General features: G+C 48.3%; 1 protein-coding gene across 3 annotated transcripts in view; it reads left to right on the top strand.

The window, feature by feature from the left end:
- SYNDIG1 (synapse differentiation inducing 1) overlaps positions 1-17,427 on the top strand; it is a 78,945-nt gene extending 61,518 nt beyond the window's left edge. For 2 of the 3 annotated variants that reach the window (XM_074578792.1, XM_074578793.1), the window contains exon 4: positions 15,213-17,427. In XM_074578792.1, coding sequence (XP_074434893.1) covers positions 15,213-15,371 — 159 coding nt within the window. In that variant the 3' untranslated portion in view covers positions 15,372-17,427. The remainder of the gene's footprint in view (positions 1-15,212) is intronic. The other variant, XR_012585965.1, reaches the window with a different exon arrangement.
- The last annotated feature ends 10,117 nt before the right edge of the window (positions 17,428-27,544 follow it).

The raw sequence follows: 27,544 nt of genomic DNA, 5'->3' as shown, positions 1-27,544 counted from the left end.
GCTTGCTCCCACCTCTGGAGCTGGCCCATCCTCTCCCGTATCCTTTCGGGTAAAACTGCTGCTGCGTGAACGAGACGGGTCTGTTGCTCCTCACCTCCCCTCACCAGATGGGTGATATCGCTCTGAGCAAGTTCTGAAGACTTGGTCCCCAGGGGCAGACGACATCTTTTTCACTCTTCCTCAGGGACCCACCTAGGAGGCAGGTTTTAACAACAGCCTGGCTTTGGCCGCACTGTCCCTCTGTCCCCGGCTGGCTGAGCTCTTGGGAAAACCCTGGTGCGAGTCAATTTGAGCCATGTGGCTGTCAGATGCCGAGGCCCACTGGTCCCTAGCCCACCCCAGGCCCAGGCAGAGCCCATTGGCTCACTGCTGTCCCTCGGCATTCCCTACTGCAAGCTGGGACAGGCAAAGGGCGCCAGCTCGTGTGCCATCAGCAGCTTAGCTGGCAGATGGCATCTCACGCTGCAGCAGTGTGGCACCCTCATCCCTCCCACGAAAAGTGGCGCATTTAACAGGCGCGATGGGTTTTCAACTGGGTTTTGCAGGAAAAGCAAAGGCAGGCTTACAACATTCCCCTGCCCACCTGTATGGCATGGAGTAGTCCTGGACACGAGATGGCCAAACTAAAAGGACTTACGTGTGAAAGGGGTTTTCTCCATTGTGGCTGTCATCCTGACAGATGCCCAGAGTGGCACACTCTGCTCCCAGCGCCTTCAAGGGAAGGGACTGGAGAGCAAGAAGAAAAAAATCCTTTCCAATCAAAGGGAGCCCGCCCTGACTCCCGAGGTTTGCATTTCACAGAACGACTCCTCTGTTCAACCAGGGCGTCCTGCCGAGGCTTTTAATCCTCTTCACAGAAAGCGCGTGGCGTACGGGTCACGTCCTCCCGCGGCGAATGTGCTTGTGCACTCCCTGCCCCTCCGCAGCGGTCCCGCTGGGCGCAGGAGGGGCGGATGGGGACAGGCACACACGTGCACCCCCCTCCCGCTGACGGGGACCTGCCCTCTGCAGCAGCCGCTGGTCGAGCTCGACCCGCCTGCTGCTGGCCAAGCCAACTGGCTTTTGGTTTTCGTTTTTCATTACTTTTGGCAGACACAGCAATGCCAATTAAATCGCGCGGAGCGGAGGTATTCGTTGTAGGTAGGCAACAGAATGGAGGAGAAGGAAAGAGAAAAGAAGCAGACTTCGCGTTCATGTTTGTACACTCTGGAACAATTTGATATTAGAAAACTTGGCCAGGTTGTTGATGACCCCTCAGAGCCGCTAAGAAGTATCCTTATTAGCAATCTGTGCTCTCCCTGTTGGACAATCAGGACTTATGTTTGTATGCTTACGGGTTTCCACTGAGGAAGAACCCTACCCCCATGGAGCAGTTTGTTAAAGGGAGAAGAGACCTTTGAGATGGCCTCTTCCTTCCACCCGTTATCATCAAAGCAGCACATATTCTGACTGGGGGCCCAATGAATCAAAAATAAAATGGTCCCAGCACGCCAATGTAAGAATTGCTGCAGCACTCCTCCAGCCTGCTCCTTTCTCTTGATATGGCACTAGGAGATTCAGGGAGCAAGCCTGCAGCGAGAAAACAATATTATGGGGTGGTTATTGCAGGCGTTAGTAAGATGCTGGAAGAATGGAGAGTACCAAAGCTAGAGAATCCTTGGGGATACACATCTCAAGGCTCTTTGCTTTCTTCCTGAGGGCAGGAACAAGAACTGACTCAGACACAATGAAGGCACATTAGCAGGATGTTCTTGTCATCACAGAGGTGAAACCAGCAGCTCTGTGCTTCAAGACCTGCAGGGCTTCTTTACTTACTCTTCTGCTTAAGACACTGCAGGTCTGGGGTCTCGCTGGTCTGTTTGTGTCGCCAGCAGACCAGTTGGGTTGGGAGAGGCTGCTGTCAGTGCTCAGGCAGGTGAGTCACTCCTCAGCAGCAGCTCTTCTGGAAAGCTCCCCTGATCTCTCACCAATGTTCTGCCCTGCTCACCGTGCAGCAGAAGGATGAGCAAAGCCTTTCCAGCTCACTCTGGCTGCTGCTGGGCTCCTTCCAGCTGTCCGCCCCTGGGAAGGTAGTGCTGCTGCCTGGATGTCTTCTCTACACCCACGCCCCAGCTCTTGCAGAGAGCTCTTTTCCTGCTGAAACACTGAGCATAAGAGTGCAACAAACCGCACCTTCCACCCTTCAGACAGCTTGCGCACATTTTAAAGGGTGGAGATAATGTCCACAAAATGCAAAAGCAGGGTGGCTGTTTGGGTAGAAGAAAGAGACAGTGAACCGGGAGCAGAGGAGCAACAAGCGAAGCAGAACTGAGTTACAGGAGATCAAAGGGGAAGAAGTCTACAGGGGAAGAGCAAGGGCTGAGATAAAGCCCTTTGATAGACTCCCCACACATGCAAGCCATTGCACAATTAAAACAGAGGACCGTGTGCCTGGGAGTACTGTAGTTGCAGGAGAGAGGACTTCTATACACAAGAAATTAGGGACTGGTATCTGCTGGCATGGCAACACCGCGATGTGTTATTGCTGGAGAACATGGAGTTCTTGTCTTGCAGACGCTGAGTCATAGGAAAGACAGAATAGTCATTTCAGGGTGTTGACAGCTTAATACAAGGTTAGACCTTCCATTTCCATGCCAACAGAAATGGTGACAAATACAAATGAATTGTTTCAGATCAGGCGATGAACTTGCCCTGTAGTAAAAAATGAGATCTTGTTGAGTGCTCCTCTGCTGGGTATGGAGTTGATTCAAGAGATGGGCATGCCCTACAGTTTCTTTGGCCTGTGCAGAGGTGTTGCTGGCATTAGTAGATGCTGGTGGGTGTCTGGGTAGGATGTCTGTCTTACAGCACATTTTTTTCTCCTTATTCATTCTTTCCCCATCCAAGGACGGTTTTGGGGGCCAGGCATGAGGGATGGAGAATATCTTCTCTATCCAATAGAAGATGGAACATCTTCTACCCTTTCCCCTGCTGTGTGACTCATGTTGGAGGGAAGAGAGACCAGGGCCACTACAGTGAATGTAAAGTACTTACCAACGTGGCCTTCTTCCCACCGCAAATGAGGAACAGGACCAGAGGTAGACAGAAGCAACCAAAGCAAAAAAAAGACAGGTCACCACAAATGTCACAGAGCTGGTGCATCACAATGTCCCTCTCGATTAGTACTATGGACATTCTGAATTGGAAAGATACTGGATAATGGCCTGTTCATACCTCCCAAGGCATAGAAAATTGAGCCAAAATGATGAGCCCCCAGCTTGGAGCTGGGGATTGATGCCACTGCTCCACATGAGACACATACCCACATGGCTTGGTGTGGAGTCATGTGGCCATCCTCATGGACGGAAAAGGTCCCAAAGGTAAGGTCTGAGATCCACTACTACCCAGGTTGGGACCACTCACTGCACCTTGATACAAATGGAGCTGGAGGGTCAAGGAGCAGTGGGGTTGAAAGTGGACAGAGGGAATCCACTCTGTACACCAACCTTATATAACAAGACAGAGGTAGAAAGGCGTGAATGCAGCTTTTTCCAAATTCAGGAACCTATCTCCAGCAGGTCCTTCAGCGGAGCCCTAACGAAGTCATCACAGGGCTTTAAAAGCCCTGCTTTTGCCTGTGAAACAGAGAGGAACTTCTCCAGGCGTATTTGTGTATAAGGAAATTGACAGCTGAATAACACATCGCACAACTTTGTACAACTGTGAAGTCTTCACAAAATCATAGCATCACAGAATGGTTGAGGTTGGAAGTGACCTCTGGAGATCATTTAGACCATCCTCCCTGCTCAAACGGTGTCAGGTAGAGCAGGTTGCTCAGGACCATGTCCAGTGGGGTTTTGAATACGTCCAAGAACTGAGACTCTACAGCCTCTTGGTGACCTCTGTTGCTGACCACGCACCAGATGCCATATCAGGAGACTCTGACACTCTCGAAATACAAACTCATCTGTGGCACTGTCCAGTCAGTCCCAATCCAGATCTTGGGACAGGGGTAGGGGCACTACGGGCAAAAAGTACCTTGTGATGTCCCCTGAGCTGAGGGCAACTGCTCGCCGCTCACAAAATGGAACCTGAAAACTAGGAATCACTTCCAGATTTCCCTTCCTGAGTAATGCTCACATTTTAAACTCTGTGTCTTCAAACAAAGAATAAACAAACGGCCACCTAAACAGGAAAAATAAAGGAAGGACTGAATTGGTCACTAAAAATCGGTTGATGAACTTAAGCGGTATGTAGGTAGCTGCATGCAGCCTCTACGCAGATCATGTATATGTCTGTGTGTGTGGACACAAAGACACATCGGCCGTGTATAAGTCTGTGTGGGCTCATGTCCGTGTGTGTGTAAACAAGGCTTCACCGCATGTCACCTTTCCCAAATTTTCTTCCCTTTCATCACAAAATGGCAACATCTGCTTCAGGGCTAGAAGCAAAGCAGAAGGGGGGGAAATCATCTTCTTTACCATAAACATCCAAATTCCTGTATATGCCAGGAAAACAGAATTGCCCTCGTATCACAGGCTGAGGTCTCATTCTCTCAAGCGCAATCGAATGAACTGCTGTTGCTGTGGAGCTTGTCTAAAAACATCTCTCTGCGTTCTGCTCATTCAGGCCTTTTACGCCTGCTGTTCTCATTATTATGCTCTTGTTTTTCCAAGTGCCGAAATCTCACACGGACATTTATAGTTTTATCTGCACTTGAATACACAATCAAACGCCACAGGCAGCACCAGCCAGGGGCTGCATCATGTCCTCGCCTACATCATATTTTCAAATTCCAGCAGAAAACATTGATACCAAAATGATCCGATGGCTCAAACCCAGTTGTTATGAAAATCGATGGCGCAGAAGAGGCAGACTCGTGCTGGTCTCCATTTACACCCTCTTCTCCCCATTCACATTCTCTTCTCCTGAGCCTTTCATGGGTTCCCAGGAACAAATATTGTTCCCAGTATATCTCCGTCCACGAACACAGCATCATTTAATTTGGTGGCAGTAGAAATCCCTTTACTCGGGCCACTTGTTTTCATCTGACACATCCCCATTCAGGAGTTTGGTGGGATTTTGGACAGGCTGGAAGCTCCTATACTGTGGCAGAGCGAAGAAGGTGATGCTCTCAAAGAAGGAAACGCCACTTGAAGGGCTTGCTGGAGGAACGTTTGGTTAAACTACGCTTGTCCTTGAAGTGCGATGCAAGATACTACTTCAGACACAGGATGGTCAGCAGGCTGTCCTTGTCACCGCCCGCATGCAGGTGGCCGTTCTTGTCTCCATTGCAACGAGCCTGTTGTTTGTTCCATTGCCTTGCTGAGCAGTCATGGCAAAGGAGGGGGTGAGGCAGGTCAGGGGGGCTGCTAACGGGAAGCAGCAAGTGTCCGCTGTCGTGCACTCACATTGCACGGTGTTGTGCTCTGGCCGCTGAGGGCAACAGCCTAGTTACTAGAATGAGGATTCATTCTTGAGGGAAATCCTTCAGGGGCAAGTTTTCACCCCGGATTTTGTTTTGTCACTCTGAGGCACAGCACAGCACTTAGGACATCTGGCAAAGCCTGGAGAAAAGCTGCAGCAGCAGCTGCGTATGTCAGTTTATCCCCTTCCCGTGTGCTAATGAAACTCTGGTGACATCCCTGGATCATCCTTTTGTCACTGCTACCCAAGTACTCAGAGTATCTCAGCATTGCCACAGGCGAAGTTCCATGTGAGCCAGGCGTTTGCTGTTTCGAGGTCCTTCTCAGCCATCCCAACTGGATCTCAGTGCTACCAGACAGTGAGAGAGCAGGATATGGTCAAGATCTTACACATTTTATCTTCTAAATGCTCAGGGTGGGGTTGACGGTGTTGATCCCTCACTGAAGGAAAGACACCAATCCCAAGCAAGTTATCTAGTCTCTAGCTATCAACGCTGGACTGTGGACGGGAATTTCCTGAAGATGATCCAGCAATTGGTTTTGGACACTGCAGTCAGAAGGCTAGTTTAGACTAGGTTGGATGCCTGCCTTTGAAGAGGAAAAGAAACTTCAGCATCAGCAGAGATTAAGTGCAGCACTGAGCGCCGGAGATTTGTGTATCTGTTTAGGAGTGCCTGCCTTTCAGGTGATGCCTGCTCCCCACTGCTTCCACAGCAAGTTCCAAACAGGGAATGGTTGGTTGAGCTTCGTGTCCATTTCCTGGGCCAAAATGATGGAAACCTCCAGAGGAGCTCTTCAGTATCTGAAAGGCAAGTTGCCACAGGCTGAAGTTTTTATTACAGTATGGGCACAATGGAATTTGCAAATGCTGACAGAGAAAAACACAATTTGTCACTTATTTAGATCACCATTTCTGCCTGTGGAGCTGTTTGATGGGACTCCATAGTCCCTTTGATGCTCTCCTCAGGACTGAAAAATCTCCTCCCACATCCCAGCCCCTGCGCTGGATGTCTACCAGCCCCATGCTTTCCCCTGCCAACTGGCACCTCCCTGCTGTCATTCATGGTTCAGAGACAAATCCTGACTTCACTCTTTTCCCATCTTTATCTTTAGCAAAGACTTTGGAGTCTTTTTCTCACCGTCAGTGAAAATAAGTGGTGTAAGCCTGAAGGTGGAAGATATTGCCCAGAAATTTGAGATCACCAGAAGTGCAAGTTGGGCAAGTTAAAAAGAGTAGCCAGAGCCTTCGACTAGAAGAAATATAGGAGAAGATATGGGAGCAAAAGCATTTTCTTTATGAGTTGCTCCTCATTCTGTAGCGTTTTTTTGCATGGCACTAGAAGAAGTAAGACTCAGGGTCTGGCCAGTGGCTGCATGGAGCCTGTGCATCCCTGTTCCCTGCTGGCCATTTCTTCCCATGAAGTGAAAAGAAATCCTCCCATCACCCGACCAAAGGGGTCAGGACACCCTCTTCTCCTCCTACATGGAGCCGTTCCTGCTCTCCAGCCTCAGAGAGATGAGACAGGATTAATAATTGTGATCAATGTGTTTCCTGTTTCCAGCTACAGCGTACCAGAAAGTATTTTGTCCATATGATATATGAGTCACTATGGGATGTAGCAGAATTCTTTGGCCTTGCAGCTGTGGAGGTACAGTATTCATCTTCTCTCAGCCTATAAAACATGCAGCCCAGAGACATGATGAATATGTTTTGCAGAAGCTCAAATGGAAACTCCAGGGAAGTTCCTCGAAAATGTTTCTAAACAACAGGACATTCATTTTGTTAGTTAAACAAAGTAAGATAAACCTTCCAGATCTCCTTACCCCTTCTTGCCCTGACCCTCCCCACTCCCCTGGCTTACTTCCAAAGCCTCTACAGAGAGGACTGGTGGGGGCTGGTATTAGCTCGAGCCCCTGTTTTCATTTTGGACTACCCAGCCTTCGTCACAACCTGCGCCAGTGGCTGGCAAGTTGATAGTCATACCTGGGCATCCAGAAGACACAGACCAAGGGGGAAACAAGAGGTAGGGGCAGTCCAGGGATACAAACCCTTTGCAAGAAAAGTCTCTCATCTGGCTGTGCAGTGAGGGAACTTGCCTGGTGCTGTGTGATGAATTATCCCCCACTCATCATTCATCCCATGTCTTGCACTTGTCCCCCGCTCTGTTTATCGGACCTGTTGGTCCCGCTGCTGCCCAAAGACTGCATTAAATTGGTTCATCAATCATCTGGCTGCCAGTCACAGTCTTGCCAGGGAAGGGAAGAAGCGAATGGATAGAGGTACCGTAAAACTCCACGGATATAATATAATTTTGATTAGGGAGAGTGCTTACTACCGCAGCCACTTTTAAGCCCGTTAGAATAGCTGTTTGTATTACTTACTACTTAGAATCATAGAATCATAGAATTGTTGAGGTTGGAAGGGACCTTTAAGATCATCGAGTCCAACCTTTAGCCTACCCTGACAAGAGCCACTTCTAAACCATGTCCCTCAGTGCCCCATCTACCCTTTTTTTAAACACCTCCAGAGATGGTGAATCCACCACCTCCCTGGGCAGCCTATTCCAATGTTTAATAACCCTTTCAGTGAAAAAATGTCTCCTAATATCTAATCTAAACCTCCCCTGACGTAACTTGAACCCGTTTCCCCTCGTCCTATCACTTGTCACCAGGGAGAAGAGGTCAGCCGCCATCTCTCTACACCCTCCTTTCAGGTAGTTGTAGAGGGTGATAAGGTCTCCCCTCAGCCTCCTCTTCTCCAGGCTAAACAACCCCAGCTCCCTCAGTCGTTCTTCATAAGGTTTGTCCTCCAGGCCCCTCACCAGCTTTGTAGCCCTTCTCTGGACACGCTCCAACACCTCAATGTCCCTCTTGTAGCGAGGGGCCCAAAACTGAACGCAGTACTCGAGGTGGGGCCTCACCAGTGCCGAGTACAGGGGGATGATCACTTCCCTAGTCCGGCTCACCACACTATTCCTGATACAGGCTAGGATGCTGTTGGCCTTCTTGGCCACCTGGGCACACTGCTGGCTCATATTCAGCCGGCTGTCAACCAACACTCCCAAGTCCTTTTCTGTCGAGCTGCTTTCAAGCCATTCTGCCCCAATCCTGTAGCGCTGCATGGGGTTGTTGTGACCCAAGTGCAGGACCCGGCATTTGGCCTTGTTGAACCTCATACCATTGGTCTCAGCCCATCGGTCCAGCCTGTCCAGATCCCTCTGCAGAGCCAACCTACCCTCAAGCAGATCAACACGCCCGCCCAGTTTAGTGTCATCTGCGAACTTACTGAGGGTGCATTCAATCCCTTCATCCAGATCATTGATAAAGATATTAAAGAGAACTGGCCCCAGCACCGAACCCTGGGGGACACCACTTGTGACTGGACACCAACTGGATTTAACTCCATTTACCACCACTCTCTGGGCACGGCCATCCAGCCAGTTTTTTACCCAGCGAAGAGTACACCTGTCCAGGCCATGAGCAGCCAGTTTCTCCAGGAGAATGCTGTGGGAAACAGTGTCAAAAGCTTTGCAAAAATCCAAGTAGATAACATCCACAGCTTTTCCCTCATCCACTAAGTGGGTCACCTTATCATAGAAGGATATTAGGCTTGATAGGCATGACCTGCCCTTCACAAACCCATGCTGACTGGGCCTGATCACCCTGTTCTCCTGCATGTGCCGTGTAATGGCACTGAGGAGGATCTGTTCCATGACCTTCCCAGGCACCGAGGTCAGACTGACTGGCCTGTAGTTCCCCGGATCCTCCTTCCAGCCCTTCTTGTGGATGGGTGTCACATTTGCTAACCTCCAGTCAGCTGGGACCTCCCCGGTTGTCCAGGACTGCTCATAAATGATACCAAGTGGCCTGGCGAGCACCTCCGCCAGCTCTTTCAATACCCTTGGGTGGATCCCATCCGGCCCCATAGATTTGTGCACCTCCAGGTGCTGAAGCAGGTCCCTCACCATTTCCCTTTGGATTAGAGGGGCTTCATTCTGCTCCCCATCCCTGTCTTCTAGTTCAGGGGTCTGGGTGCTCAGGGAACAACCGGTCCTACTGCTGAAGACTGAGGCAAAGACTTCATTAAGTACCTCAGCCTTTTCCTCATCCTTGGTCACTATGTTGCCGGCCCCATCTACTAGAGGACAGAGATAATCCTTAGTCCTCTTCCTATTGCTAATATATTTATAGAAGCTTTTTTTGTTGTCCTTGACAACAGAAGCCAGGTTTAGCTCCAGCTGGGCTTTGGCCCTCCTGATTTTTTCCCTACATAGCTTAACTACCTCTTTGTAGTCGTCTTGAGTGGCCTGCCCTTCCTTCCAAAGGCCATAGATCCTCTTTTTTTCCCTAAGTTGCAACACTAGCTCCCTGTTTAGCCAGGCCGGTCTTTTTCCCCGACGGCTTGTCTTCTGGCACACAGGGACAGCCTGCTCCTGCGCCTTTAAGACTTCCTTCTTGAAAATCACCCAGGCTTCCTGGGCTCCTTTGCCCTGGAGGACTGCCTCCCAGGGGACTTTGTCAACCAGGCTCCTGAAAAGCCCAAAGTCTGCCCTCCGGAAGTCCAAGGTAGCAGTTCTGCTGACCCCTCTCCTTGCTTCTCGCAGAATTGAAAACTCTATCATTTCATGGTCACTGTTCCCAAGACAGCCTCCAACCTTCACATCCCCCACAAGACCTTCCCTATTTACAAACAACAGATCCAGCAGGGCACCTTCCCTAGTTGGCTCTCTCACTAGCTGTGTCAGGAAGTTATCCCCAGCACATTCCAGGAACCTTCTAGACTGTTCCCTCCCTGCTGTATTGTATTCCCAGCAGATGTCCGGCAAATTGAAGTCCCCCACGAGGACAAGAGCTCGCGGTCTTGAGACTTCTCCCAGCCGTTTATAGAATATTTCATCTAACTTAAGTTAAGGCACTTAGCTTGAAGAGGCTGTAGTGAATTAAGCCCTTTGTTAGTAGGGCCTTTGGATCTTCATTCTTGCCCCAGTCCTGGCTGCATTACCCTCCAGAGTCAAGCACGACGGGCTAGTCAATACCAGCTAAGTATTCAGCCCAGTGACATTCATAGCTGGGGCTTTGCTTTTCAGGGCAAAGAAGTAACACAAGCAAATATCGCTTCAGTGAGTCCAGAGCCGAGTCTGCGAAGAGGAGCTCACCAAAATCCGTTTCCAGGCTGGGTATGAACGGCTGGACAAGCGGTGTCTTTGTACCATTTGTCACATCAGCCCCAGGGGCTTGGCCGGGGCCCTGGTGGCGCACGTTACCCCATCCCCACCTCTGACTGAGCAGAAACAACCTGGATGGATGCAGAGGTTTGTCGTCGCAGGCGAGGCTTCTGCGTAGATGGGGGCGCCTGTGGCACCCAGGGCTGCACAGAGCACGTCCACCGCAGGCACTGTGGCCACCCAGGATGGGGCTGTTTAGGGAAAGTGGAGACAGCACCAGCCTTGCACTAGTGTGCAGACCAGCACAACATAAATCTGACCTCATTTTTAGCCAAAATTCGATGGGGTGTTTTCCTTACTCAATATTTTTACCTGAAATACATTATTAAAAAAAAATAGCTAAAATGGATTTTTTTTTTCTTTTTTCTGAGGAACAGGTTGCCCAGGGAAGTTGTGGATGCCCCATCCCTGGAGGTGTTCAAGGCCAGGCTGGATGGGGCTTTGAGCAGCCTGGTCTGGTGGGAGGTGTCCCTGCCCATGGCAGGGGGCTTGGAACTAGATGATCTTTAAGGTGCCTTCCAACCCGAACCATTCTGCGATTCTATGATTAATTTTAACGACAGCGGAATTGTGAAAGCATTTATCATTTGACCCAAAAACATGTATTGAAAAGGAAGACTCAGTTTGTTTCGATGCCTGAGGTGCCAGTGTTGTGGCTGGCAGCAATTCCCAAGAGGGGTCCACAACAGATATCGTTTTCTGTACTTGCACCGATTTGGGCTCCAGAAACTTGAATCGCTGCATCTGCTTGTCTGTCTGCAGTGTTCGATTGTATGCTTAGGTGGCCAGTCCTTCTAAGTAGACAAGTTTTGTCGTTCAGCTAACAGTACATGAGGTACAGACGCTGTGAAGGCAAGTGAACAGCCTGACCACTGTCTGCATTTAGATGTCTTGGTTTCTTTTTAGGTTTAAGGACCGTTATTTTCACCTTTTCTACAACATCAAGGAAAAGCTGGTGAGACTGGGTCCGACTGGGCTCTCTGAACTACACAAGACATTCCTTGTCCTCATTTCCCACATGGAGTTTGCTAGAACACAGGCGTCCCTAGCATGGAAGCCCCCAAACAGGTTGTCACTTCTCCGTGGTCAGGTGTCAAGTGGGCTGGGTCATAAGCTGTTGGATGGGTACCAAAACCAAGGGACTCCCTCAAACTTCACAGAGATACCAAAGATCTGCTCCCCGTTTTAAAAAAAAAATAAATTAAAGGAAAACTGCTTGTTAGTTGCCAGATGCTAACCTTTTAAAATTGGCCTCAACTGCATTTTGTGCAGTAACAATTTTCGAGATCTGTTTAGCTTAAACCTGCAGAAATGCTGTAATTTGCATACAGTGACATTGGGGAGTAATGGGATGGTTTTGCTAATTGGGGAAGGGCAACAAAGAATTTTCCTAGTGATAAGCAAATCCTTTCAGACTAGTCTTACACTGATGGAGGATGGTTCCTGTGTTGATGATTTCTCCGTCCCAATGGAAACCTTTCTGAATGGAATAAAGGAGGAATATAGGATTGTCCTTCCTATGTGCTCTTACCAATGCATTCTACATTCAGAATTTGATAGAGGAGGGATTTGATTTTGCCAGATCACAAAATATGCATTAGGTTAAAAAAAAAAAAAAAAAGCAAACCACACTCAGGTTAGGTAATTTGTTGGAAACTAGAACTTCTGTGACAGCGGAGGCCTGTTCCCCAAGCAAAATCAAGCTATATCATATCATATATCATAATACTGCAAAATTCAGCAACTCTATGTCAGAACGTGACTAATACAAGACACCTGGTTTGGGCTGGGCTGAACATTTTAGTGAGAAGCTGGATTTTCACCATAGGTTCCAATCCCTTCACAAAGATCAGGGCTGTCGTCGAAGAGCTCATCAAGAAAAAAAGCTGGTCTTTGTGAGCACATTTTTCACTAGGTTGAAGATCCTATCAGAAAAAAGCCTATTAGTGCTTGACAGATCAGCCTTCTGAATCCCTTTGGGTCACTCAACACATCATTTTGGGTAGATCCGACTTCTTTTATTGAATCCAATCAAGACATGCTGTCAAGTTTTCAGATCATTTGACATTTTGGTTAATGGTTTCTTTTCCCTTTGAGTTTCCATCTATTTTTCAGTGAAAAAAAAACTGGTTTGAAGCTGTGCAAAGTTTCACTTAAAAGAGGTCAACCCAGAATGTTGCAGGATTTTCCATAACATAACACGACATTTCAGAAATGTCAAATTGAAATGCTCCAGCATTTTCAAACTTTCCCTCCATTTTGGGGTTGAAACTGTTTACCTCAGTTTATCCAAAAGCTCAGATGATAGCTTCAGTGCTGTGCATTTACCTTTGCTTGCCAAGTCCGACTTAACTTCGGTGAACAGGAGCCTCTCAGCTCAAGCCTTTTATTAACGCTGTGATGGGTAGCGGATGCTTAAAGAAAATCTTTGAAGAGCGCTGAACGACCAACTCTTTCTAAAGCTTTCTCCGCTTTCCATGCCAAGACTTTCAAGCGACCCCAACAAATATGTCCACGATGCACAAAGCCCCTGGCATTTTTCTGGAAAGGGCTTTTCTTTTGAGTGTTTGGAGGTCCCAGACAAGAAGCTCATTAAATCCCTGGTCACTCTGGTGAGAGGTCTGGCTGAACATCCTTTGCAACGTGAGTCGGATGCCTTTCCCCTCTAAACTAAAGGGCATGACAGTAGATGTAAACCTGGGAGTTGTTTATATATTGCTGCTTTGAAATGATCATTTTCCTCCTGCCTGCAGCCTAGTCTCTCTCTCTTCTAATATGTATTGTTTGACATTGTTTCTGCCTGAAACATTTAGAAGGCATTATGCTTAAAAAATTAGGTTGATGAATGAGAAGAGACGGTTCTCCTAATAAAGTCATTGACAGAAAGGCCAGAAGCCTTTTTTTCAGCATGGAAGCTTGTCATTTGGCTTCTGTAAATTGCTCTGAGTAGCAAGACAGTAAAAAAAAAAAAAAGACAAAAATAGAGCAATAGATGACACTGAAGCAAAAGTGTCCCAGCAAATTGAGCATTTGTGGAGAAATACAATTAAAGCATTACGAATTCCTCGCTCGCAACGAGGGAACAAAGGCTGTCTCAGAACTTATGGAGCTCATATGCCTCTACGAGAAGCATATACCTTTCTTGTAGGTGACAAATCTGTTACTGGCTGCCAGGTGACCCTGCTGATATCACACCACGGTCTATAACAATGATGTCCTCCTTTCATCACGCTGCAAGACTGAGATCCACTGTAATGGCATTGAGTGGTCTTGTCAATGGGGACATCAGTCCTGTCCAATTTTAGCTCTCCTTGGCCTGTTTTGAACAGGCATTTTGTTTTGTCTTGCCTCCTGGGAGCAAAGGTGCCTGGAAGGTGTGTTAGAAGAACTGATATTTGAATACGTCTCAAACTCCAGGTACAGCTTTCTGCAGTGGCCATCCTGCTGATGCCAGTGTGACTGTGTGATCATCACAGGAGACAATCCCCACTCAGCTGTGAATCTGCTTTCTGTGTTCATCATTGACAGCTGTACTAACAAGCTGTAACTTCAGGAGGTTCATTGTGCTCAAGCCTAAATGCCTTGTATATAACGTTGGGAACTCCAGGTGATCATGTTGAATTCAAGGCACCTGCTTGGGTACTCAAAACTATGTAGAAGATGTGATACAATTACCAGAGCTTTGGATTAGTCTTTTGAGCTACTAAGAACCATAGCAAGAGACACAAAAGCCATTGTTAACACCATCAAAATGGAAGCTCCTCCTTCAGCTGACACATCCATCTGAATGCACCACCCCGCAAGAGAGAAGACCATGGGTCCAACACCAGGGGCCTCACTAAGCATGTGGGTCACCCCTCTGATAATCAAGGGAACTGCCCTACTCGTATGCATAAGTGTTCATCTGAATCAAGGCTGAGAGAGTTTCTACTAGCTCTGGTTTCCTAGGTGTTTGTCCTGCACTAAAGCTTGGGCCTGAGGTGGGTGCAAGGTCACTGGTGGTGTCTGGCCTCTCTGAGGTGGTGAACCTGGACCAGTCATTCCACCTAGCTAGTATGCTCAAAAGGACCGCAATGGAAGGGAAAATTCAGCGTCTCTTGTCCTTGTCCAGGTAAGAGCAGATCGAACATTTCACCTGACTTGGAAGAACATTTTTGTGCAAGTGGGACATTTAAAGGGCTTTTCCCTTGTTACCTTTCCCAGCCAGGTTGGAATCCAGCCACCTCACAGAAGCGGGGCTGTAGCTGTGTCTGGAGGGGACACTGCAGACCCTTGTCTCGCAGCCCATCTGTCCGCCTTCTCAGGGGAGGCTGAGCCATCTCAGAAGTCATCACGATGCATAGCATTAAATCCTAGGATATGTATAGGCTTAAAGGCACTTAAAAGTACCACTTGACATACCGCTGGTTTCATCTTCATCCTAATTGTGCAAATAACCTCATTCAACTAAAAAATTATCTGATTTCCAATTTACTGTCATATCCCAGGATCATGTTTCAGCCAAGAAATGAGCATCACATCTTCATTTCCAGGTGAAACAAATAAACCTGTTGTGTTGTTGTTATTGTTGTGTATCTTGCAGACAAACAAAGCAGTAGCCAAGGGGGACTTCCACCATGCAAGCTCCAGCTCCCGGCGAGCACTCTTCCTGGCTGTCCTGTCCATCACAATCGGAACTGGCATCTACGTTGGGGTGGCTGTGGCTCTCATTGCCTATCTGTCCAAAAACAATCACTTATGAGCCTCAGGAAAGGGGGAGAACCAGCCACCCGGCGCCTGCACTGCAGAACTCCCCAGCAGATCAGACTGCATGATTTTCCAAAAAGATCAAGAGACAAACAAACACCTTCTGGGGGCAGGTACAGGATAAGATGGGCTTGTGCGTTATCGTAGGGTGGGAAGCTGGCTGGGGTGGGGATAGTTCCATCGTTTGTGATGCACAAGTCTTGCTTCTCTTCATGAACCCCCGTACAAGAAAGAAAGAAGGAGAGAAAGAGTGAAAGAGAGAAAGAAAAAGGAAAGTGAGAGAGAGAGAAAAAAAACAAAACCAAAACCACAAGGAAGGCAGCTGGGGGAGGTGTGGAGAGGGGTGTTTTGCCTTTGCCTTCTTTGCAATACGGTGTTTACAAGGAGCTGGCAAACTGAGCTGTTCTCTTAATACTTTCTTGGTCACCTGAATTTTTCAGCCAGCATGAGCTTGTGCTTAGTTTGCTCGTTAAGCACGGCACTGAGATCTGGGAAAGCACGGACAGTGGCTGGTTCTCTGAAAGAGCAATATAACAACAGGAGGAAGAATATGTTTTCTTTTTTTCGAATGCAGGACTCATTTGCCTGAGAGTGAAACAGAGACCTCAGCGCAGAATGGTATTGCCTACTCTTCTTGTGTGGGCAGGTTTCCATGGAAGGAGAAAAGGAAATAAAAAATATTTTTTCTTTCCTATCCTTGTTTTTGGATTAAGATGTGACCCACAGGCCCACCCAGTGCAGAACAGCTGAGGTTACTGCATGACTTGGCTCCGCAGACTGAGTGTGAGGTCGAAGTAGCATGGGATCCGCTGTAAAAAGAATTCCTCCATCCAGTCACATCGTGACAATGGCACATTCCTGTGGCGTTTTGCTCATCGGCGTTGCTCCGCCTTACCGTGGAGACCCGCGTAGCAGTCAATGCAAGAAACCTGGGGGGAAAAAAAAAAAAACGCAAACTGAAATACTAATCAATTTTAAATTAAAAATCGTGGGAAAGCATGGGAATTAACCAGGGGAAGGAATGCTTCATACATTTCTGAGGTACTGCTCATACACGGAGCAGTGAAGGAGACCACTCGGATTACAAGCTCACAGTTCATCCGTGGAGCAGGGACACAGCATAGCCATGGAGAGACAAGCGTGTCCCTCGATGAGCAGTGCAATGGTACGTTGTAAGGGAACGGAGCATTGTCCTTACTTCGCTGACTGAAACAATACATTTATTTTCTTCTTTACTCCTTCCCCACCGTCACGCTTTCATTTTTTTTGCCTTACAGATGTACCATTTCATCCCACCCAGGGTGTATCAGCATAGATATATATGTATCTACATATATATACACAGAGAGAGAGAAACTGATCAAAACAATAAGCATTTTATTATTCACCACCTTGTGTTTTACAAACACAATTTCTTTAGCCACGAATGTCATCAAAGACCTTTTTTTCCAACTCTGTATTGTGTGTCAGCTTTGCTCTGGGACATTTTTTTTTCTTCTGTTTTGGGGTTGGCATTATTTTGGTTATAACTTGCTTTTTTTTTTATTTTGGCGGGGGTGAGGCGGGGAGGAGGACAAACACATCCAAAACTATTTTTCTGCTAGTTATATGGTTTATTAAAACATGTGGTATACAGCTGCTGATGCTCCGTGTGACACTTTCTTTGGACAGATGTGAAGCGTTAGACTGACGGAAAATTGCCCCAGGACCCTGAGTTCAGCTGCCTGGAGAAGGACCCACATGGACCATCCCATACTGTAGCTGGACCCCAAAACCTGTTGCAGTCACTGACAATTTTTTTTTTTTTGCATTGATTTGTTGGGCTTCAAAGCAAGCCTAGAGACCCGCAACCCATAGTCATCTTCATCAGTTCTCAGCCACCGCTAAAGCTGAGGGCCCAGTAAATACAGGTCTTTGGCCAGGTTACCCTGTTAAGGTAAAGTCGACTCTGTAGTTCTTCCCCTTCAACTTTTTTCCTAGCAGCTGCTATGGAGGCCCCTTCCCTTTGAAGCAAGGCAGCAGTGAGTGGGCAAGTTAGAGTCCCCACTCTGTATTTGCCCCAGTGGGCAGTATCTGGATTTGGACAGGTGAGGGACAAGGGCACAATTTGCTGCCTCCTTATTCTTCCAGGAGGATGCACAGGGTTTCCAGCTACGGTGCTTACAGCGGGCTCTCCAAAGCAGTGCGTCATGTCTTTATAAACCAACCTGGGATGCGTGTTGCAGTTCTTGCCTCGCTTCCCCCTGGAAATCAGGTGGCTGTGTCCACTTTCGTTCACGTTTGTCCCAGTTCAAACTATTCTTCCCTTTCAGGAAGAACGGGAAGTTTCTTTCTTGGCTGTTTTTAAGGGTGAAGTGTTGCTAGACTTGGATGACAACAATGTCGTGTACACTAAGCCTGGACTAATGTCAAACGCATACCTCAGTCCAGTGCTTATTTTGCCTCAGTTCACAACGTAGTAACACCTTGTCTCAGAGAAAACCTTGCCTGAGGCTAGGAAAGCCTGTACCTAAGGCTAGGAAAGCCCCAAGCAAAGACAAGAAGTGGAAACACTGATTATTCGTTTAAGTTAAATTAAGATATTTCCATCTGGGCCTTTCCCCATTTGTATTTATTCTAAAATAAGCACAAAGACTGGGGGTGAAAGGAGGTGCAGCAGCATGGGACACATTGCCCTCAGCTGCACTCCCAGCAGCACCGCCGTGGCTGTCTCATCTGAGGTGCCGCACAGGAGCCCTTCAGGGTCCTGAGAGCTTCAGGAGAGCTGGCTGGTCCTCTGCGTTCACACGCGGGTATCTCCCTCTGCCTCGTGCTCCTCAGCAGCCAGGCCAAGGTCTCCCACTGTTAGGGGGCAGAGACGTAGCCCTTCCACGTGGTGACTCCTGTGCTAGTCAGGTGGCTCGGCGATATCCATGGCTGGAGGTCCTTGGGAGCTAGGTGTCAACGGGATGGATCAACTCGCAGCAAAGGCCCCATGCTTTGCCAGCAGAGCTTGTGTCACTCAGCCCATGGGTGACATCCAGACTGGGAAAAACGCGCTCCTGTTATCCATCGCCACCTCGGGAGTCTTTAGGGGCCGAGACCCCAAAGCTGAGCACCACACGTGAACAATCCATTTGCTAAATAACGCAGATTTAAGTGTGTTTGGGTGAGTTTCATCACAAGAAAGGAGAACGATGGTTGGGATTCAAGTTAGCACTCCGAGGACACCACCACCCTACCCCTGTGTGAAGGCCCTCGCAGCACGCGAGATGTGCAGCGAGCACACCCACTCACTTTTGCAACACTCAGGTGCTCCATGAGCTCAAATCTGGGCAAGGTAAGGCATTCCACTTAGGACCTGGCTTTCACCACGGGCTCTTGTGCTTTGTCGCTGGCACACAGATCAACCCAAAGAATCACGCAGTCAAGGAAGCGGGCTGCCATGCATAACATGCTCTTCCCTTACGTCAGCATGATTTGCGGGTAATTAGCACTCTCTCTTAAAGCCTGAGCTTTGGTATTGAATAATAAACTCAGATTTTTCATTTAAAAAAAAAAAAAAAAAGACCTAATATTTCCCAGCCCGGCTCTGAATTTAACCTGCAGTTCAAAAAGTTAGAAAGCAAATACAGAGACTAAGGTCCTTATACATGCCCAACAATAATAATAATGTCATTTTAAAACCAATCTTGTGGTTCAGGGGTCTGCCTTATGATTTTTGATGATGGCTCTGCAGGCTGAATATTGACCTGAGAGGTAAAAGCCATCTCTGGAGCTAGAAGAAACTTTCCCAGATGGGCAGCCTTAAAAATGCCACAGAGGCTGTTGCACCTACACTTAAAAACAGCATCCCAAACTGGGGAATGGAGGCTTGCATGTCTCCAGGGACCCCCAAGGGACAGTAAACAGGAGCAGCGCTGTGGGAAACACCTGCCTAGCAAGAGCACCTCTGAGAGCATCACCTGGCGGAAAATTGAGGATGTACCTCTGTGCTACGCACGCTGGAGCAACCCACCACGCGACATGGGGCTGGCACTTGGCGTGGCAGGACAGGGAGGTGAGCAGGGGACCTAAAGGGGGCTTGCATCCTGGGCAGGTAGACCTGGGCCTCACTGCAGCCCAAAGTGGGGATAAAGTTCCCGTTGATAGCTTTCATGCCTTAGTATGTGTCCAGTTTGCTGAATATCTGCCACATGGGTATTTACCCAGCACTGTGGGTCAGCCAGGAGCTGGACAAGGACCTGCCTCTTCCATCACTCTTAAGTGATGTTGGCATGGCCCGCTGCAGCATCTCTGGCAGCATAACAGCTATAATCCTCTAAAGAAAAGTCTATGTCATGAAGACTACTAGAAAGCGCCACCAACACCAGTGCTAGAGTCTGAGCTTCTGCTGAGCAAGGACCTCTGAAGCCAGATGAGACGGGTTTGCTCCTCAATGTCAGGAAGGTTCTGATGAAGGAAGGAGAAATTTGAAGGAAATGCTGCAGAGGTAGCATTTGACTCGGAGTTTGGGGTTGCCACATGCTGTGACGTGCCTGAAGCAGAGGAACTGCCTCTGAGCAGGGGCAGCTAGTGGAAGAGCAAGAAGAACCATGTGAGAAGGACCACATGGGCTGCGCTGGTGCTGTCTAAAGGCTTGCAGGAGGATGCATTTGCCTCGAAGGATTCCCCTCCTGCAGGAGTATCTTCTTCTGCTCAGTCTATAGCGCACATGAGGAGCTGATACAGCAGCTGATACAGCATTGGAACACCTCTCTTATGAAGAAAGGCTGAGGGATTTGGGTCTCTTTAGTCTGGAAAAAAAATGGCTGAGGGGGGATCTTATCAACACTTATAAATACTTAAAGGGTGGGTGTCAGGAGGATGGGGCCAGGCTCTTTTCAGTGGTGCCCGGGGACAGGACAAGAGGTAACGGGCACAAACTTGAGCATAGGAAGTTCCACCTAAACATGAGGAGGAACTTCTTTCCTTTGAGGGTGGCAGAGCCCTGGCACAGGCTGCCCAGAGAGGTGGTGGAGTTTCCGTCTCTGGAGACATTCAAAACCCACCTGGACGCGTTCCTGTGCCACCTGCTCTAGATGACCCTGCTCTGGCAGGGGGTTGGACTAGATGATCTCCAGAGGTCCCTTCCAACCCTCCCATTCTGTGATTTCATCTGCTGCCTTTCTAAATATTGGCTTTCAAAACACTGTCCATGTCACCTCAACGCACCAGACTAAGGAGGCAGCTATAAACTACCAACCCTCTGAGACACTGAAGCAGCCTGTTGCAGAGGCATATTTTAGTATCTATCTTTGCTTTACCCGCGCACCTGAAACAAACTTTCTTGTAGGTCTGTGGTGTGTCCTGGGCCAGCAGCCTCAGGCCAGCACACCAGTGGGCCCGTCCTGGAAGAGAGGGGCTTGACCCTCACAGAGATGGAGAAGCAGAGTGGATAACTGGGGGGACCTTGCAAAGATGTATGGTTTCATCAAGAAATCAGTGCACATTCACACACACACAAGGAACATCAGACACTTTCAGGTTTGCATGTGTACACGGCGTCTCTGAAGACAGAGAGGCTCACCCCGATTTTGGGTGTGCTATATACCTCACCACCTGCAGTGATACTCCTGGAAGATGCCAGCTACAGAATAAATTTTTCTACTGCATACCAATACCTCTTTCTGCATCAACTTGAGAGGTGTGTAAAGTCCTGCCATCCTGATGGGCCCAGCTAGGAAGCTGAGAGAAAAGTTGTTTGAGCTTTTATAAGGTACCTGACAGCAAGAGCAAAAGCAAGAACCAAAGGTAAAAGTGATGCCTTGGGCTGCCTATGACCTTGTTTGATGTTGATGAAAACTTTAGGCTGGCAAAGTCAGGACTCAGCTTTTCATGCACATATTGGGGGGGGGGGCATTTCTAGCCTTTTTCAGCAGCAGAAGGAAGGAGAAGTGTAAAAAATATAATCACAAGTCCCTGTTGCTTAAGCTGGAAACACAGCTCTGATACTGGGTGGCCACATGAGATTCGTGTCCTTTTATACACAGAGAACAGCCTGTGTGACCCACACGGCAACTGAAACCACACCACCAGCGTTTGCTTCCTGAGGACCAGCTCCAAACCGCTACAGGCCACGGGCTGGCAAGCGCTCCACTGGTTCCAGATGTATCAAGAGATAAGCTGTCCTGTTATCTTTCCATATATATGCTCTGTGTCAGAGCAGGTCCCACCTGTCCTCCCCCAGCCAGAATAAATCTGGCATGAACTTCCTATTGTGGGCTCAGGCAAATTTGGCAGAAAGACCAGGGTACGCATCTGCCTTTCCCAGATGACGCTGGTATTTCTGAGTGACGCTACAGTATCCAAACCTGTATGAGCTAGGACATCACAGTCAGATAGAGGAATATCTTAATAAATTGCTATACCATTTACTCCTGCTGTTTAGAGCCATACCATTCGAGACTGGCTATGAAGTGCTGTCAGCAATTGTTGAACTAAGCAAGCACTCTGCAGATGATAATTATTCATTGTTGGCTGCCTGTTGCTGATGGTTATTCTCTGTTTGTAACCCCCCTCCTTCGGGAAAGGAAGGGTTGTGTGACCAGGGAGGAGACAGGGATCTTAGGTCTGCTGTGAACGATGAATTGGAAGAAGTCAGGAGGAAGTACTGACAGGTGAAGATAGACCCTTGAAAGCTTACTTATGTATAGAGGGACACCAAGAAAATTACTCTGGGTGCTTTCGTTTTTCAATGCAGCTTTTTGAAACTGAGTTAAAGTACCTGTCATTCAGTTCAGCTTGAACTTGCCCCTTAAACTTACCTGTTATGCAGAAGCCATTGCTCCTTTTATGCTCTCTCCAGGCTTAAAGGCAAGTTTATTTTTAATAAACATCACTTTTGGGGTAGTACAGGAGGACTCTGCCCTCCTGTATTTAGATGCAGGGAGATCCTGTTCAGTTTACAAAAGGCCTCTGCCATCCCAGAGAGAAATGAGAGAAGCCAGTCACCCAAAGACTACAGTTGCCGCATTGCTTCCCTCCCTTTCTGAAGTGAAACCTTCATCCCCTATTGGCTCAACCAGGAGGTGTCAAAGAAGTGGCACTGATATCTTTACCAGATGACAAGCTGTAGCGATAGCTGAGATTTACTACAAGGAAAAATATCAAGCTGTAAAGTCCAGGGTCAGAAGGCTCCAACTTAATCATATAATGTAGGATGTCATTGTGGATTAACCTCAAAAGATGCATGGTGAGCGCTGGAGACTCACGGAGAGGGAAGAAAAAACCCCTCTTTGTGAAAGTCTCAGAGCTCAAGGGAACACAGAGACTCTCAGCAAATATGTGCTGGGTCAGAGACTAATTACACATTACATCTGCCATCTGACGGGATTTCATAACCCCCTGCTACCTCCATTGATTCTCGATGCCTTCAATTTGGGCAACTCCCTGTCCTTGAGCGTTTTTTTATTGCTCTGTCAGTCTGAAATGAATTTCTCCCATCTTCCACGCAACACCCACCATACGGCCAGCTTGCAAGAGCTCCCTGTGGAGGCAAAAAGGGGGCACAGTGAGGCTGCTTGGGAGCATCACTGTACACTAAGGCTGGAACAGACCTGGGGCAGGCACCAGCCTGCCTGCACGCCCGCGGCGGTGGCAACCGCCTTCTCTGGGCTGGCTGCCATGCACCCTTCACAGCTTGGGAAATGCCACCTGGTGAGCTGCAAAGGAAATTCACAGGCAGCCAACGACCAGCGGCTCCTCTGTAATCTCCCCTTAATTTCTTCCTGCATCACTGCATGCAACGATGGCTCGCCGGAGGGCGTTTCTAACCTGAGGGAGTTCTTAATTTAGTCAGCATTTTCAACAGAACTTGACAGAGGGTGTGGACATCTTTGATACAATTAAAGGAGTAAGTAAAGGAGCGGTGCAACAGAAGAGATGTCCCCAGTCACTGCCCCCAGAGAAAGGGCGCAAGGAGGGAGTGCACCGTGTATTAGACATCAGAGAACACACGCTCAGGCTGCTAAGAACCCGGACCGGTGGTGGAGCCTCTGTCAGACTGCACAACAGGCACATACATCACATAAATCATGCACACAGTCTGCGGGAGAACGGGTTTCAATAGTCTCAGGGTTTGTTACACTTGCCTGTTATCAACACAAGACCGCAGGGTGAATACTCGCAGAAGGGCTGCGCCTAGGAGAGACCTTGTTATGTGCCTGGTTTCTTTGGAGCAAGATGCCATCCAAGTAGCTAGTCCTGAGCTCAGATGACTTCAAATCCAAGAAAAGAAGCAGAGATGGACAACAAGAACAGTGTCGGTTTTCTTGACTAAACCAATCCAGCCCTTTTCAGCATCCTGCACCAACTCTGCTTTCTGTACCGGGCTATCGCAAAGGATGCTCTTTCCTGGCTGCAGGGCTTTGCTCACAGCTGCTGCATTACCAACACGGTGGGGTTCTTCAGGCAGCCTGGTCACCGCAGACCATCGTCCCGCTTCTCTTGTGCGACACAGAACATTGGGTTTTACTTCAGACTTCATGGGCAGGACACAGTGTTGTGGACACCAGGATCACAGCTGTGTGAAAGGAATGAAAGCAGGAGCCACCCACCCTGTTGCAGCTCATGGTGATATGGTGAAGACAACAGATGCCTCTTATTTCTTGATGATGAGGCAGCTCTGGTGACCCTGCTGCATGCAATGGTCAAAAGGCAGGTGCTACTCCTTCATGCCATCACATTTCCTCTTTGAACATGTCCAGGTGTACTTACGACAGGCTGCTCTAGGCATTTCAGGGTATAGCTGTCTGCGGAAGGAAGCAGAGAGGTGGTAAAGAGCTCTGGGAGACAGATTTTACGAGGAGGGAGGTAGGAGAGAATCCATAAGTTACCACATCCAATCCACAACAGCACACAACCAGTGCCGTGCACCTGGGAAGGAAGCCACCTTCTCTTGGCCGATAACTCTACGGTGGGCTATTTCGACGTGGTCAAACACACCCCCTACAGCCTTTCCTGACAAGTAACAGACTGTGCTTGTGCAAAGGTAAAGCACCTGAAGTGATGCACCAGGTGGGTCACAGTAGCCTTCCCTTCCCAACACAAGGTCAGGTATTGCATACCTCTCAGAGTCAATTCGTCCTTACAGAAAACTCGGAGGTGTTCCCCCTTTTTGTCAGACTCATTCCATTTCTTGGTGCAATATATGTACATGTACACGTGCGTACATACACTACATGTTCATACATACATATACATACATATATACATGTACACATACACATAGATACCGCACATAAATGTACATGTGAGATACTGAACAGAAAGACACAGAGAAACCAATTGACTTGCTCTCCATCAAGGAGAATGCTGCAGTGGATTTCAACAGGAAAAAAGCCCAACGATACGGATCAATAATCATCTACAAAATGGACAACAGCTCACGAGAGCTGGGCTTTGCTGCTTCCCTGCTACATGCTTTTGAGTCAGCTGTTGGCTGCTTTTTTTCTCCCTGCCACCTTTTCCCAATGCATCATTTGCTAGCGTTGGGTGGGGGCAAGCTGATGGTCGTGCATGGAAGTGGTACGGACACATCCTTAGCTGCCAAATCTTTTGCAGCAGAAAGGACCCAGCTTCTAGGAAGGCAGGTCTTGATCCAGCTTGGCCATGGATTTTCTCTATGTGTTTAGATAAGCCTTAATAGAGTCTGTGCTGCTCTCCAGGGACTGGCAGCTCATCTGAGCTGTCTACCAACTGTCTGGAGCCACCCTGTCACCCGAAATCTCTAGGAATAAGAGGTGGTGGTCTGCATATAGGACCATAGAATAAATCAGGTTCCCAGAGACTTCTGAAGGTCTCCACTCCGGCCTCCTCCCCACTGCCCTGTGCTTCAGCCCCTAACCAGCTTGGTGGCCTCCACTGGACTCGCTCCAGTTTGTTCCTCTGTCTCTTCACCGGGGATCCCCAGACTGGGCGGGATCTCACCAGTCCCAGGTAGAGGCAACTATAATCACTCTAATTGCTCTAATCACTCCTCCCACACTGCTGGCTGCACTCTTTGCTGATACAGCCAGTGGGCCACCTGTGTCGCAGGGGCACCTGCTGACTCCTGGTTAAATATGCACACTTCACAAGACCAGGTCATTATGTCCCAGAGGTGGGACTTCACGTTTGCTTTCACAGACCTTCATGATGTTCCTATCAATCCATTTCTCCAGCCTGCCCAGTTCTCTTTGAAAGACAACTTTGCCCTCCAGCGTACTGCCTCCTCCCCCAACCTCTTATCTTCCACAAACCTGCTGCATCGCCCACAGAAATGATGTTTTCCCTGTGCAAATCATAGCAAAAAGAGAAAACGCATGTGGGCTGGCCACCATTTTTGCAGGCGTTCTTCCAGAGTAAGTCGCAACTCTTCTCTTTGAATTTCCCCAAAGCCGGAGGACAATTTGGGCACCCAGGGTATTGTGATCGACTCACATTTAGAACTGGGGCCACATTTCTTCATTCTGTCCTAGAACTGGTTTGTCCATTGTATTTTAAGAACACCTACTATAGTCCTGGCATATTCATTATTTTCTACTCATTTGAGACGTACCGAAGAGGCAAGACCAACGACAATAAATAAATGTTCAAATGACACAATATGCAGACTAAGTAATATAGATTTTCTTTCAAAAACAAGTTCATGAAGCAACAGCTTGTATTATTACTAAACTGCTTTGATTCTGAGTAACTAAACAGCCATGGCAGAATAACAGCCTCATCCAGGAAATGTGCCATCTTGGAGACGAGAAATAACATAGGTACAACTGCTGCATGGACATAAAGGAAGGAGCATGTACACAAAAATACTGCAGCACAGTCACCAAGCAACTGGAGCTCAAAGAGGCTCTCTCAGAGGTCTCTAAAGCATGGACAAGGTCACATGGCATGGTGCTCAACCACCTCCTTGGAGCACAATAAGTGTCTTTTGGGGGTGTCCCCAGTTTTGACTAGCAGAGATGGACTAGTCAAACAAGAAAATCTCACATGAGAGGGTAAAATAAAGTGACCTGTAGAAAAATCAGCCCCATTCCCAATGTCTAGGGAGGGCAGGACCTTCCTCTTGGCCTCCATCCAACAGCTTTCTGTGTTGCAGCAAGGTCTATAGCATCCCTTGGGGTTGGAAGAAAATTCTCGTCGTCTCCAACAGTGAAGCTCTGGCTCTGCATGTCACTCCCTCCTTTAGCTGTGTCCTCATTTGGGTTGGCTGCAGATGGCAGGCTGTTCTCCAGCTGTGCAATGCTCTGTTGCTCTCATCAAAGGTGCAAATTCCTTGGTCCATGGCGCAGTAAAAAGGGCATTTCTCTCCTGCTCCCGAGCCCTTTTGAGGAACAGGGAATATTATCAGGTATGGATGCTAACCTGCCAATCTAGGTGTGATGAGAAGCATCCCAGAGCCAGTGCCCTGTCACCTGGATCACACGTAGCCAAACCCCATGGCATGTCTCTGGGACCCCACCAGCTCCTGTGTGCCTCACTCCATCCCTTGGGTGACAGATAAAACCCCTTTGTAGATTAGGGACAGGAGAAAAACTTTTATTCCAGTGCTTGGTGGTCCATCCCTGAGGAAAAGACGAGTATGAACCACTGCACCGTTCTCTTTCCTCAGGATCTTCTGGCACACGTGGTTAAGGCAAAAGTCTATAGCGTTCCTGTGGGAAGGGTGATCCCAGGAATTTTCTGTCACTACTGTTGATTTGTACTCCTCTATTGAAACACTGGAAAGCCAGAAGGGGTTGACCTGTTGGATTTCAGTCAGAAGGCTGGGAATCCCAAGCCCCGGTTCCCTGTGCCCCTGAGGACTGGTCCCAGGGACTATGGGCTCCAGTAGCCCCAAGAAACTCCCATGAAACTCCCCACACCATACAGGTGCGCAAGGAACAAATATTGTCGGTAGCCAAAGGCAACTCACAAAACTGCGCCATGAAACAAGTAACCCAAAACATCCCGTGAAGGCTGAACACTTGCTTGTTTGCAAGAGGAAAAGAATTTTTAAGATGACATCTAACAGTGGCACTTCCGGAACAGTCGATTAAGTAGAAGAAGCTGCAGAAAAAGGTCATGTCTGAAAGTAATTAGGTGACCTGAGCCTTGAGAACGATGGTTGGCATTGGATCTGGTAGCAGACTGGGGTACCGCAAATCCTTGTTATGCCAACTTCCC

Source organism: Larus michahellis, chromosome 3, assembly GCF_964199755.1.
Source record: "Larus michahellis chromosome 3, bLarMic1.1, whole genome shotgun sequence".
NCBI classification, from domain to species: domain Eukaryota; kingdom Metazoa; phylum Chordata; class Aves; order Charadriiformes; family Laridae; genus Larus; species Larus michahellis.
Note: the sequence above shows the minus strand (reverse complement) of the source record. Positions and strands in the feature narration are given on the sequence as shown.